Here is a 13414-nt window from a genome sequence, read left to right as displayed (position 1 = left end):
TGCTAGCCTATTTTATTCTTAAGATGAAAACACTACAGTGAAAACAAATTAAATACAATAAAAGAAGCTACATCTGTACTAAGTTTGCCAGATGTCCATCCTCCTCCACACACACACTTTACTCTGATAAGAGTTCTGATTGGCTATTAGTGCTTCCAACTCTTCCCTAAAGATTAGGGGCCCACCCTGGACCAGAAGTCCTGTCTATTTGGTGGATCAGAAAAGAGGCCATGAGCCAGTTTAAAACCAGGCTATTTCCTTTCTTTGTCTGTTGGCCCCTGGCGACTCCAGTTTGAACCAGTATATTCAAATTTCTTTAGGGTGTGATGTTTCTCTGAGACTGTTCCAACCTGCATGAGTTTTCCTAACCTCCCCCCGCTGTTCTCCTATTTATATTTTCCATGAACACACATTCACAATCCCTCAGCAACACAAACAATTGCATTTTTAATACAATGGACCCCGATGTTATTAAACCTAGTTCAATAAGGTTTAACTTAATTCATTAAAAGCTTATTCAGGACATTGTCAGTCTGTCACAGTCAGGTCCCTCTCTCCCTGACCAATTTCAGAGACCTGCTACAAACAATGGAGGGGCTATGGCTGTCCAAAAAAAGATTGCAAGAACCTTCTATAAAGCAAAGTATAAGCAATGCCTATATTTCAGTTGCCTACAATTATTACAATAATTACAGTCCCCTATAATTAAGGCTGGGTTATTGAAGGGATCTATCAGATTGGTCATTCTAAAAGCAATATCAAAAAATCAGTCCATAGACAAAATCATTTGAAAATTTTATCACACTGAAGAAGTATAATCAAGGTCAAAAAGTAGGGTCACTTATGTGAAAAAGAAGCAATTCTCAGCTATTGTTTGTGATATTTCAATTCACAAAGATTAAGTTTACTAGCAGATATTGGTATGCTAAAAAGTTATTTTTAAGAAAGGAACCCCTTATCTTACTCTCTCCTGCAGGAACACACTTACAGGATTACACAATTTCAGCACTGGAGCCATCAAAAGCTCATGCAGATATAAGAGAAAGCATGCACCCCACTTTCAAGATACTGTACTACCCCTTTTATAAAATTCAAAAACAAGCCAAAGAAAAACTTCAAGAGTCCATATAAATGAGAAGTACCCAATAGGCTTTTATTGTGAGTTTCATGGTATTTGTCATTCTTCTTAGAGCCCCTGCTCCTGGAGTCCTGTGATTACATGAGAATCTCACTTTTTTAAAGCAATGAAAGCTAAGCTTCTAGCCCTCATAGTTGAAGAGAAAACCTGTAAATGTGACTCAATGAAGCCTAAAGGCTCAGAAGCCAAAATGTAAACACATTGGCTTAAAATGATTTTAAGCCAATCTCATGATTTTTTATTTGGGGGAGACAGTTAGGGGGAAGCTGATTCACTATGTTTGGATATGCCGCATTTATTCCCTTTCTCACTTACTATCATCCCATGCAACGTCAATCTTCTCACCCCACAATTTCCTAACGAAGTTTTTGTCTACTAATCGCAGCTATTGTTTGGTTGATTTTCAGCAAAGAAGTGGTACATTTTTTCAGCAGATATTAAAAGTGTGGGCAACGTGTCCCACTAAATTATAACAATTTTGAGGCAGGTCAAATTACTAAATGCTGCATTAAATCACTCTCACAGTATTTTTCACTAGAAATGATGTATGCAGCTTTTAATAATCTGAACCATCTTAAAATTGTTGTTTTTTTTTCATAGGGTAGCAAGGCAAAAATTTGCAATGACAATTCACCAAACACCAAGTAACCCAACTGGAAACAGGGTGAGTCACAATGCCCCAATCTCAAGGTCAATTAGTAAGCAAGAAATGAGCCGTTCTTCTCACACTGCTGAAGAACACAGGGCGGGCAGGCAAGCTGCAGCCCACTCTTCATGAGAGTTGCCAGGCATCATAGGGGGGTGGGGAATGAGAGAAGAGAGAGTGTGCTGGGTGGGAGGGAAGCCATGTGACTACTACACAACAACTCTTGCAAAGGATGGGAGAGTAACAAACGACTGAGAAAGAAGGGCAGCCCCAATCTTAAGTCCCCAGACACCTAAGTGGAAGTGGGGATCAACAGGAGCCCCATTCTCCATCCCCTGGACTTCTTCATAAGGCTATGGAGTAATGGGAGCTGCATGGAAGTGGAAGGCAGCATGTCCCCATCTTTTCTTCCTGGATCCCTTTAAAGTATCTGGGGACTACTTAGCAGCAGCGGGTGCATGCATCCTACCATAGGCCCTTTCAGCTGGGACAGGAGGCAACAAGATGTACCCCTCTTATCACCTCCCCGCTGCAAGACTGTGGGCTCCAAACAGCAGGCAAGAGAAAATACCTCCATAATATCAAACTACTCAGAAGGAGAGTAATAAAAATCAGGCTGGGAGAAGAAAGAGTTCTACAGCCATTTAATGGGACCAGGAGAGGCTGTGGCAATACATCTGGCTATAAAAGAGGAAAGAGACAGCACCTATTCCCTTTGAAAAAACAGAAGGCAGCAACCAGACTGGGTCAGGGGAAGACTGAGTTGTCAGCAGCAGAATCAGAGTGCAGGGGGAAAGTGCCCCTCTCCTCATTCCAGTCACTCCTTGAAATCAGACACAGGCGCCCCAACAACCTAGCCCCATAAGGTTCTCAAGTGTCTGGTTTTCAACCAGAACACCTGGTCAAAAAGGGACCCTGGGGGCTCCAGTTAGCACTGCTGAATGTGCCGTTAAGAGTCCAATTGGCAGCGCAGGCAGGCTCCCTATCCAGGAGCCACACAGAACTGGGAAGTGGCTGGCATATCCGGCTCCTAGGCCAAAGGGCAGTCGGGGGGCTCTGTGCACTGCTCCCACCCACACCCGAGCACCAGCTCCATAGCTCCCAGGCATGGAGCCACCTGGCTGCCCCTCTGCCTAGGAGCTGGATATCTTGGCTATTTCTTAGGAGTCACCTGAGTCAGCAACACCTGGAGCCCGCACGCTCCCTTGCACTCCAACCCCCTGCTCCAACCCTGAGCCTCCTCCCGCACACCCAGCTCCCTACCCCAGCCCTGATTTCCCTCCTGAACCCCAAACCCACCATCCCAGTCCCACCCCAGAGCCCGTACCCGCAGCCGGAGCTCTCATTTCCTCCTGCACCCCAACCCTGTGCCTCAGCCTAGTAAAAGTGAGCAAGGGTGGGGGGAGACTGAGCAACAGAGTGAGGGGGAATGCAGTGAGCGGGGGCAGGGCCTCGGGGAAGGAGTGGGGCGAGGTGTTTGGTTTTCTGAAGTTTGAAAGTTGGCAACCCTATCAAGCCCCTCTGTGCGTCAGGAAGAAGAGGAGAAACAGGTGCCCTGCCTGCATATAGCCAAGAGGCAACATAGCAGGATCAGCAACTCACACTTAAGAATAGTACATATATCTGGCAGAAGTGTTCTCACCTGTTAAGTGTACAGGGTCCCCTCTGACAGCACTAAGGGAGAGAAATTGGGAAATGTACTCAAAAACTGGAAGTTAAATTGATTTAGTAGTCATTACAGTGAAAGTAACTGGTTTGAAGTTGACAGCATTCCTTTTATGTATATAGCAAGCTAAACCTCAAGTTTAACAAAAAAGTTATTAAGTTCCAGAGGAGGACAAAGATCCTGTTTAGACAATTATGGATACAGAACAGCTAGCAATACGTGGGTGTTAAAAACATATAATTACATTAATGGAATGAAAAGGTCACTGTAAAGGCATTTAATGCTACAACTACTATAGCTAAAAAATTAAACAACAACTATATTTTGGTACTGAAAACAGACTTTTAAAGCAATTACTCCTTTAGTCTCAGAATAGTGTCAAGGTGACTCACTACTTAATGAGATTTCAGAATCAATCTATAGATACAGTTTAGAATCACTCTCTCTCTCACACACACACACGCGCACGCAATGGAACTGGTAGCAATGCCTATAATTAAGGTTGCACACTTCCAATAAAAAGACCTGTTTTTCAATTGCTTTGAATTTCACCGAACTTTCATCATTTAGGCTGCAATTTTCTATGCTGGGTGTCTATGTCAAGCTGAAATTTTTTTGAATGTTTCAGCCAAAATCATTCAGCTGTTTCTGAGAACAAGGGATGGGGAAGATATGTTATTGTACCATGTTAAAAAATTCTGATGACTTTTTTTAAAGTGCTTGTACACAAATGCTAGAAGTCTAAATAATAAGATGGGTGAACTAGAGTGCCTTGTAATAAAGGAGGCTATTGATATAATAGGCATCACAGAAACCTGGTGGACTGAGAGGAATCAATGGAACACAATCATTCCGGGGTACAAAATATATCGGAAGGACAGAACGTGTCATGCAGGACAGGGAGCGGCACTATATGTGAAAGAAAATGTAGAATCAAATGAAGTAAAAATCTTAAGCAAATCCACATGTTCCATAGAATCTCTATGGATAGAAATTTCATGCTCTAATAAAAATATAACATTAGGGATCTATTATCAACAACCTGACCAGGACAGTGATGGTGATGATGAAATGCTAAGGGAAATTAGAGAGGCTATCAAAATTAAGAACTCAATAATAGTGGGGGATTTCAATTATCCCCATATTGACCGGGAACATTTCAATTCAGGACGAAATGCAGAGATAAAAATTTCTCGATACTTTAAATGACTGCTTCATGGAGCAGCTGGTACGGGAACCCACAAGGGGAGAGGCAACTTTAGGTTTAATCCTGAGTGGAGCACAGGAGTTGGTCCAAGAGGTAACTATAAAAGGACCGCTTGGAAATAATGACCATAATACAAAAGCATTAAACATTCCTGTGGTGGGAAGAACATCCCAACACTGTGGCATTTAATTTCAAAAGGAGGAACTATGCAAAAATGAGGGAGTTTGTTAAACAAAAGTTAAAAGGTACAGTGACTAGAGTGAAATCCCTGCAAGCTGCATGGGAGCTTTTTAAAGACACCATAATAGAGGCCCAACTTCAATGTATACCCCAAATTTAAAAAACACAGTAAAAGAACTAAAAAAGAGCCACCATGGCTTAACAACCATGTAAAAGAAGCAGCAAGAGATAAAAAGACTTCCTTTAAAAAGTGGAAGTCAAATTCTAGGGAGGCAAATAGAAAGAAGCATAAACACTGCCAAATTAAGTGCAAGAGTGTAATAAGAAAAATCAAAGAGGAGTTTGACGAACAGCTAGCCAAAAACTCCAGAGGTAATAAAATGTTTTTTAAGTATATCAGAAGCAAGAAGCCTGCTAAACAACCAGTGGGGCCCCTTGATAATCAAGATACAAAAGGAGCGCTTTAAGACGATAAAGTCATTGCAGAGAAACTAAATGGATTCTTTGCTTCAGTTTTCACGGCTGAGGACGTTAGGGAGATTCCCAAACCTGAGCCGGCTTTTGTAGGTGACAAATCTGAGGAACTGTCACAGATTGAAGTGTCACTAGAGGAGGTTTTGGAATTAATTGATAAACTCAACAAAAACAAGTCACCAGGATCAGAGCATTCACCCAAGAGTTTTGAAAAAATTCAGATGTGAAGTTGCGGAACTATTAACTTAGGTTTGTAACCTGTCCTTTAAATCGGCTTTGGTACCCAATGACTGGTACATAGCTAATGTAACGCCAATATTTAAAAAGGGTTCTAGAGGTAATCCCAGGAATTACAGACCGGTAAGTCTAACATTCGTACTGGGCAAATTAGTCGAAACAATAGTTAAGAATAAAATTGTCGGACACATAGAAAAACAAACTGTTGAGCAATAATCAACATGGTTTCTGTAAAGGGAAATCGTATCTTACTAATCTATTAGAGTTCTTTGAAGGGGATGTGGATAAGGGGGATCCAGTGGACGTAGTGTACTTAGATTTCCAGAAAGCCTTTGACAAGGTCCCTCACCAAAGGCTCTTAGGTAAATTAAGCTGTCATGGGATGAAAGGGAAGGTCCTTTCATGGATTGAGAACTGGTTAAAAGACAGGGAACAAAGGGTAGGAATAAATGGCAAATTCTCAGAATGGAGAGGGGTAACTAGTGGTGTTCCCAAGGGTCAGTCCTAGGACCAATCCTATTGAACTTATTCATAAATGATCTGGAGAAAGGGGTAAACAGTGAGGTGGCAAAGTTTGCAGATGATACTAAACTGCTCAAGATAGTTAAGACCAAAGCAGATTGTGAAGAACTTCAAAAAGATCTCACAAAACTAAGTGATTGGGCAACAAAATGGCAAATGAAATTTAATGTGGATAAATGTAAAGTAATGTACATTGGAAAAAGTAACCCCAACTATACATACAATATGATTGGGGGTAATTTAGCTACAACGAGTCAGGAAAAAGATCTTGGCGTCATCGTGGATAGTTCTCTGAAGATGTGCACGCAGTGTGCAGAGGCGGCCAAAAAAGCGAACAGGATGTTAGGAAACATTAAAAAGGGGATAGAGTATAAGACTGAGAATATATTATTGCCCTTATATAAATCCATGGTACGCACATATCTCGAATACTGCATACAGATGTGGTCGCCTAATCTCAAAAAAGATTTACTGGCACTAGAAAAGTTTCAGAAAATTAGCAACTAATATGATTAGGGGTTTGGAGAGGGTCCCATATGAGGAAAGATTAAAGAGGCTAGGACTCTTCAGCTTGGAAAAGAGTAGACTAAGGGGGGGATATGATAGAGATATAAAATCATGAGTGATGTGGAGAAAGTGGATAATGAAAAGTTATTTACTTATTCCCATAATACAAGAACTAGGAGTCACCGAATGAAATTAATAGGCAGCAGGTTTAAAACAAATAAAAGGAAGTAGTTCTCATGCAGCTCACAGGCAACTTGTGGAACTCCCTACCTGGGGAGGTTGTGAAGGCTAGGACTATAACAGCGTTTAAAAGGGAATTGGATAAATTCATGGTGGTTAAGTCCATAAATGGCTATTAGCCAGGATGGGTAAGGAATGGTGTCCCTAGCCTCTGTTTGTCAGAGAATGGAGATGGATGGCAGGAGAGAGATCAGTTGATCATTGCCTGTTAGGTTCACTTCCATTGGCCACTGTCGATAGACAGGATACTGGAATAGATGGACCTTTGGTCTGACCCGGTACATCTGTTCTTATGTTTTCTGTGAAAAGCTCTAGTACCCCAATGCTTTGGAGCATGGGCTTTAAATTTGGCAGAGGGGTAATCCCCATAAAAATCCACCCAGTGTTGCCAAGTTTTAAGCCTTTGGGGGTGGAGAGAGGAAGCACAGTTCACATATGCTCAGTAATGGCTTACTAGAACTTCACAGCTAAATTCCCAGAAGATTCCAGCCACAGTGTGCATGCTGCAGCCTGGGGCTGAGCAGGATTTTTCCTGCAACTGCGGGCTGCTGCAGAACATGCTGGGGGTGACCACCTGAACTGTGAGCAGGGAGCCTGTCTCAACTGTGCTTTGAATAAGCCCCCAGCTACGCAGAGGGAGCATGGGAGGAGGAAGCTGCTTGGTTTGAATGAAGAGTGGACAAGAGCTGGACTTGCAGCAGGCTTAGGGGGAGTTAACAGGGGCCATGGACCCTGTGGGGCTTGGGAGAGATTAGGACCACAGTCTGGCAGTGGGTGAGGAGATTGGGAATCAGTGTGGCAAGGAAAGGGAGATCTGACAAGCAACTGAAGAACAAACTGGCTGGGCAAAGAGACTGGGTAAAAGAGTCAGAGAAGGAGGGAGATGTAGATATTGCACATGGAGCATAAGAAGGGAAACATACCAGCGGGCATGAGGAACATGAATGGGGTGTCTGGCAATAGGGAAAAGGAGAGAAATCAGGTGAGGACCTGGAAAGAGAGGACTGGGAATGGTGACAAGACTGGGACACAGGGCCGCCCAGAGGGCAGGACAAGTGGGGCAATTTGCCCCAGGCCCCGGGCCCTGCTGGGGCCCCCACAAGAGTTTTTCAGAGCCCCTGGAGCGGGGTCCTTCACTCGCTCCAGGGACCCTGGAAAACTCTCATGGGGCCCAGGCCCCTGGAGCTTCTTCCACTCTCGGTCTTTGGCGGCGGGGGGTCCTTCTGCTCCGGAGTGGAAGGACCCCCCACTGCCGAATTACCGCCGAAGCGGGACGCACTGCCGAAGTGCCGGGTGTTTGGCAGCACTTCAGCGGCGGGGGGCGCCTGCCGCAGGTCCTCGGGGCACTTCAGTGGCGGGTCCCAGAGCGTAAGGACCTCCTGCCGCCAAATTACTGCTGAAGCGGGGGCCCCCCGACGCCAAAGACCCTAGGCCCCCTGAATCCTCTGGGCGGCCCTTCTGGGACAGGGAGTTTGAGACTAGCTAGGTGAGAAGAATTGTGCTGGGACAAGGAGCCAGGGGAAGGAAAGAGACAGGGACAGACTAGACGAGCAGGGCAGAAGTGATCCAAACAAGGCAGAAGTGGTCCAGTAGTGTAAACTCCCCTACAAAGGCTGGAAAGGAACTTCAAAAATGTCCCAAGTCTCAACATGCCACTGCTGTCAGCAAATATATGAGAAACCCTCTGGTAAAGTGTCATATCCCCCTTTAGTGATGGTTCACATAGAAGATGACAACCTACTATTGCTATTATTTACTCCTTTAGCGCAAGCGGCATAGGTCTTTGCTGTAGATCTAGAGGTTCAAACCTTCATGATGATCCATGTAGGCATCAACGTGCTCATTAATCATCTGGAAAAGGGAGTGAACAGTGAAGTGGCAAAGTTTGCAGATGACACAAAATTATTCAAGATATCAAAGTTCAAAGCAGACTGCAAGGAGTTTCTAAGGGGTCTCACAAAACTAGGTGAGACCAGACAACAAAATGACAGATTAAATTCAACATTGCTAAGTGCAAAGTAGTGCACATTGGAAAAAATACTAACTCAGGGATAGGCAATCTTTGGCCTGCGGACCGCCAAGGTAAGCCCCTGGCTTTGTTTACCTGCCGCATCTGTGGGTTCCGCAGCTCCCAGGCCAATGGGGGCTGCGGGAAGCGGCACAGGCCGAGGGATGTGCTGGCTGCCCTTCCCGCAGGCTCCATTGGCCTGGGATGGCAAATCGCAGCCAGTGGGAGCCACAACTGGCCGAATCTGCAGAAACAGCCAGTAGACAAACCAGCCTGGCCCACCAGGGGGCTTACCCTGGTGGGCTGCATGCCAAAGGTTGTCAATCCCTGTACATATACAGTGATGAGTTCTAAATTAGCTGTTACCATACAAAGACGATCTTGGAGTCACCAGGGATAGTTCTATGAAAATGTCTCCTTAATGCACAACAGTAGTTTAAAAAAAAAAAAGTTTACAGAATGTTAGGAATTATTACCAAAGGAATAGAAAATAAGACACAAAATATCATAACGCCGCTATATAAAAGTATGAATGGCATGGAAAGAGTGAATAGAGGGTTGTTATCCATAATACCAAAAAAGGGGTCATCCGATGAAATTAATAAGCAGCAGTTTAATACAAACAAGAGGAAGTACTTTTTCACACAACTCACAACTAACCTCTGGAACTCATTGACATGGGAAATTATAATGGCCAAAAGTATAACTAGCCTCAAAAGAGAATTAGATAAGTTCATGGAAAATAGCATCTTGGCTAATAGTCATTGATGGACCTCAGAGATGCAACTCCATGCTCGAGCCAACCCTAAACCTCTAACTATCAGAACCCAGGAATGGAAGACAGGAGTGGATCACTCTATAATTGCCCTGTTCTCTACACTCCCCCATGAAGCTCTGCTATGGGCCACTGTTAGAGACAGGATCCTGGGCAACATGGGCCATACTGACCCAGTATGGTAGCTCTTATGTTCTAATACGATGCCACATAATGGAATTCCCACTTTTTCAGTTTGCTTTTTTTTAAAACCTAGGAAATTACAGACACAAACCCCTATAGCTCTGTTAAAAGAACATTCTTAAAAAGTCCAGATTCCATATTAAAGACAAAAACTAAATTATACTCCTAATTAGAAAAAAAATTGCAAATATTCACACTTACAAAAATTATGGATATTTTAATAGTATGATATGCAATTAAAGTACAGTATGTGCATTACAAAAAACATATATCTCATTCTTTTCAAAGACCTACATTTAAATTGTAACTTGCTCAGCATGGAACCTGCAACCATTTTTTTCCTTGAAGTTACATCATATTTCTTAGTGATTTTATAAGGGAACGAAAATGCAGAGTTAAACTTACTCGGAAATAATCACTGCATGCTGCAAGTACTGCCTTATGGGCATGGAATTTCTGTTCTTCTGCAATTAGGGTGATGTCACAGAGTATACCATCACTTCTTTGTTGATTCAGAGCTGCCAAGACAGCATCATTATGTGAACTGGATTGGCAAAGCCTCTGACCTGTCAGCGTTTCTTGAATACTGAAAAATGAAGGAAACAAAGAGATTCTGTCAACAAATATAAGACCCATCTCCGAGGCTCAGTAATTAATGCTGATCAACATTTCTGGTTTCTCAGACAGAGAGACACTTTATGTGATATGTTTAGTACAGGAAAAGTTTCACGTAGTTTAGTCTTATTTAGGGCAGAAAATGTGTTAGATTTACAACTAAAGGGCCCTGATTCTTTTCTCCTTTACTCCACAGTTGGGTTCAGTGTCCTGATTTACACAAGTATTAAGTAAGAGAAGTACAAAAGTTTAGGGCTTTATCATCTTCTCACAGGGAACAGAAAAACAACCAAAGTGGCCTAAATTAATATATTAGTAGAAAGGAATATTGAACATTCATGTAACCAACTCTACACATGGTCTGCTTCACGTATTATCACCAACAGCAGTTTCTACTACTAGCACTTCGTAAAGAATTCTGCTGATTCTGTGCAAGCCAGAAAAGAGATTCCAACTCATTTTTCCTTAGCTATGCTGGTTTAGCTGAACTAATGGAGGTAAAAATAGTTCCAATTAGTTAAAATTGTCACTAAAAAAAAGCAGATATTATTCTGAAGCCTCACAAGCAGCAGATCTGTGATATCAGAACATTCAATTTTTTTTTTTACTATTACTTTTCAGATAATACCTGCAATTTAAGGTGTCAAAGCAAGAGAACTTAGTATTCCATTATTCCTTGGTAATATTGTAAAAGTGGTTTCAACCAATAATTAGCCATCTGATATCAACTTTTGCTACATTTTCACTTTAAAATATGGGCATATTTTAAAACAAATAAGTAGGGGCTAGATGGCTGAGAAATTAATAATAGACTAGAGACTTTCACCTTTAGGTTGCTTCATTAAACCCAACTCAGAATGGCTGTAACTTAAAGTTGTCAGGTGGCTACTTGGTGGTTTGTGTTAAGGGCTCAGGTGACTCTTACATGGTAATAGGGACCAATACAGGTGCTTTTGCAAAAAGCATCTCCTCTAAATCCCTGCTGTTTGGACAAAGCCATGGAGCGGATAGTCCCTGAGCTTCTGTGCTTCCCTGCCTAAATCTGCCTGATCCAAGTCTCCTTCACTCCAGGAAACTGAAAGGACAACCTCATCATATGTATATAAAAATTAATACATGGAATGGAGAAAGAAAAAAAATCCACATACAACTGGCCAAATCCTCTGCTGGGCTAAATTATGTGAATTATATATGAATTTATACCAGCTGAGGGGCTAATCCTTTATTCAGTTGCACACCAAAGAAACAAGTGCAAAATAATTTCTGACTATTCTGCTTGTGGAATCCTATTTATATACAATAAAATACAGTTGTCAGGAAAGACAATCCTGTAAAAGCGATTTCTTGCTGTTTTACATTTATTTCCTTTCTGTAACTCCATAGCAAATTCACTAAGTCAAGTAAAGATTTATTATTTTAAGCAGTCAGTGCTATAAGTTCAACTTGATAACTGAAAAAAAAAATCCAACTGTGTTTTTTCAGGTTCATTCTTCAGCACCAACAATAAGGAACCCAGAACCAAAGCAAAACCAGCAATTCTGTTACTGATGCTTGAGGAACAATAGAAGACAGTTTGGTCATGTGCATCCTCCTTTGGCATTTCTAACAGGAACAAAACACTGATTTTGTCCGTAAACTCAGCAGAGTTGGAATCAGAGGGAGCAAATATTTGTAACGCACCAATGTCAACTTTTAGTAATTTTTCTGATTACAACCACATACTTACATAGTTGCATGGTATATACATCTTCATGTTCATCATGGGCAGTTTCAACTGAAAGTTATAAACATGAGAGCACTGATTCACAGGAACACTGTGCCATTTTGTACCATTCTCTGAGTGCAAAGTGGCCATAAGCATAGTAGAGGTAGGCAGTTCATTCTCCCCCACGTGTGAGGGAATCTTCTGGTGTTGGCTTAAGTAAAGTAGCCAGTAAGAAGCATAAACAAGAGACAGCAGATTGATGCATCAGATGGATAAGGAAAAATAGAAATGAGAACTTTGGAAGGGAAGGAAGAGGAAGTGCATGAATAAAAATGATTTGCAGCCCCCTTATAGACAGCCATTGGGAAAGTGCCCCAATCACAGCAAACAAATAGACAGCCACCATTATGGCTGCACCAGTGCAAAATCTCGTTGACTCCAGGGTTGTCTTTGTCTACACTTTGGGTATGCACTGGCAGTGCAAATGCCCACAGACAAATTCCAAATTCCTAAGGACATAAAGAGAAACAACAACAGGGAATTGAAGAGGATTGTGGGGTTCGAGTAAATTACTACTGTCTCATGCATGCTTCATGTTGTTAGTGATAATGGCAAAAGCAACACTTACAGTAATCTTTTCCAGGTTATAATTTGGAGATCCAGGTGTTAAATGAATGCTTTCGTTAATGCTGACTAATACTTCAGTAAACACCATGCTAAATGATAATGACATCCTGCATGGCTTTAAAGTACATACCTGAGGCACCTCTCAGATGGCATCCTTCACGTTTGTTCTTCAGAATCTCAATACTTAAAATCTTGTGGAGGAAGAAGAAAACATTACGGCTAAGACAGACAGAGAGAAGGTATATTAAAATTTGAAGCAAAGGCAACCTTAACCTTAAAGGTCAAAACTTTTAGGAGGCCAAACTCAAATGCAACATTTTTTGTCCATCCTCGTCACAAAACATTATTGGCTAGATTGACTCTGGCCTAGAGACAACTTCCTCCCCTCTTTTCTTTCCCAGCACTTCCCACATAAGCCCAAGTGACAACTGCAGTCACAGGCATGCTCCTTCCCTGACACTAGGGAGGCATATTACCCAAACAAGGTGGGGAGGCAATGCAGACCCTCAATACTAGCCTGCAGAGTTGGCTGGCAGGCAGGGACACTTAGAATAGTGCAATGTGCATATTATCCCAGCGCACTAGACAGCTATGGATGGATTACACATCCACAGACTCAATCCATCCTAAAGTTCCTCCCAAGGTCAGTGGGGCTCTGCACTACCCTCTATTCAGAGCGGTATT

At 42.3% G+C, this 13414-nt stretch overlaps 1 protein-coding gene across 7 annotated transcripts in view; it reads right to left on the bottom strand.

The window, feature by feature from the left end:
* KLHL32 (kelch like family member 32) overlaps window positions 1-13414 on the bottom strand; it is a 215165-nt gene that overhangs the window by 159562 nt on the left and 42189 nt on the right. For all 7 annotated transcript variants that reach the window (XR_003999544.1, XM_030555980.1, XM_030555978.1 and 4 more), the window contains exons 2-3: window positions 12861-12921; window positions 10189-10369 (exon numbers count right to left, since the gene is read on the bottom strand). Coding sequence is in view for 6 of the 7 variants with exons in the window: in XM_030555980.1 (XP_030411840.1) it covers window positions 10189-10369; window positions 12861-12883 (204 nt within the window). In the remaining variant the exon portion in view is untranslated. The remainder of the gene's footprint in view (window positions 1-10188; window positions 10370-12860; window positions 12922-13414) is intronic.

Source organism: Gopherus evgoodei, chromosome 3 (assembly GCF_007399415.2).
Source record: "Gopherus evgoodei ecotype Sinaloan lineage chromosome 3, rGopEvg1_v1.p, whole genome shotgun sequence".
Classification (NCBI taxonomy): domain Eukaryota; kingdom Metazoa; phylum Chordata; order Testudines; family Testudinidae; genus Gopherus; species Gopherus evgoodei.
Note: the sequence above shows the minus strand (reverse complement) of the source record. Positions and strands in the feature narration are given on the sequence as shown.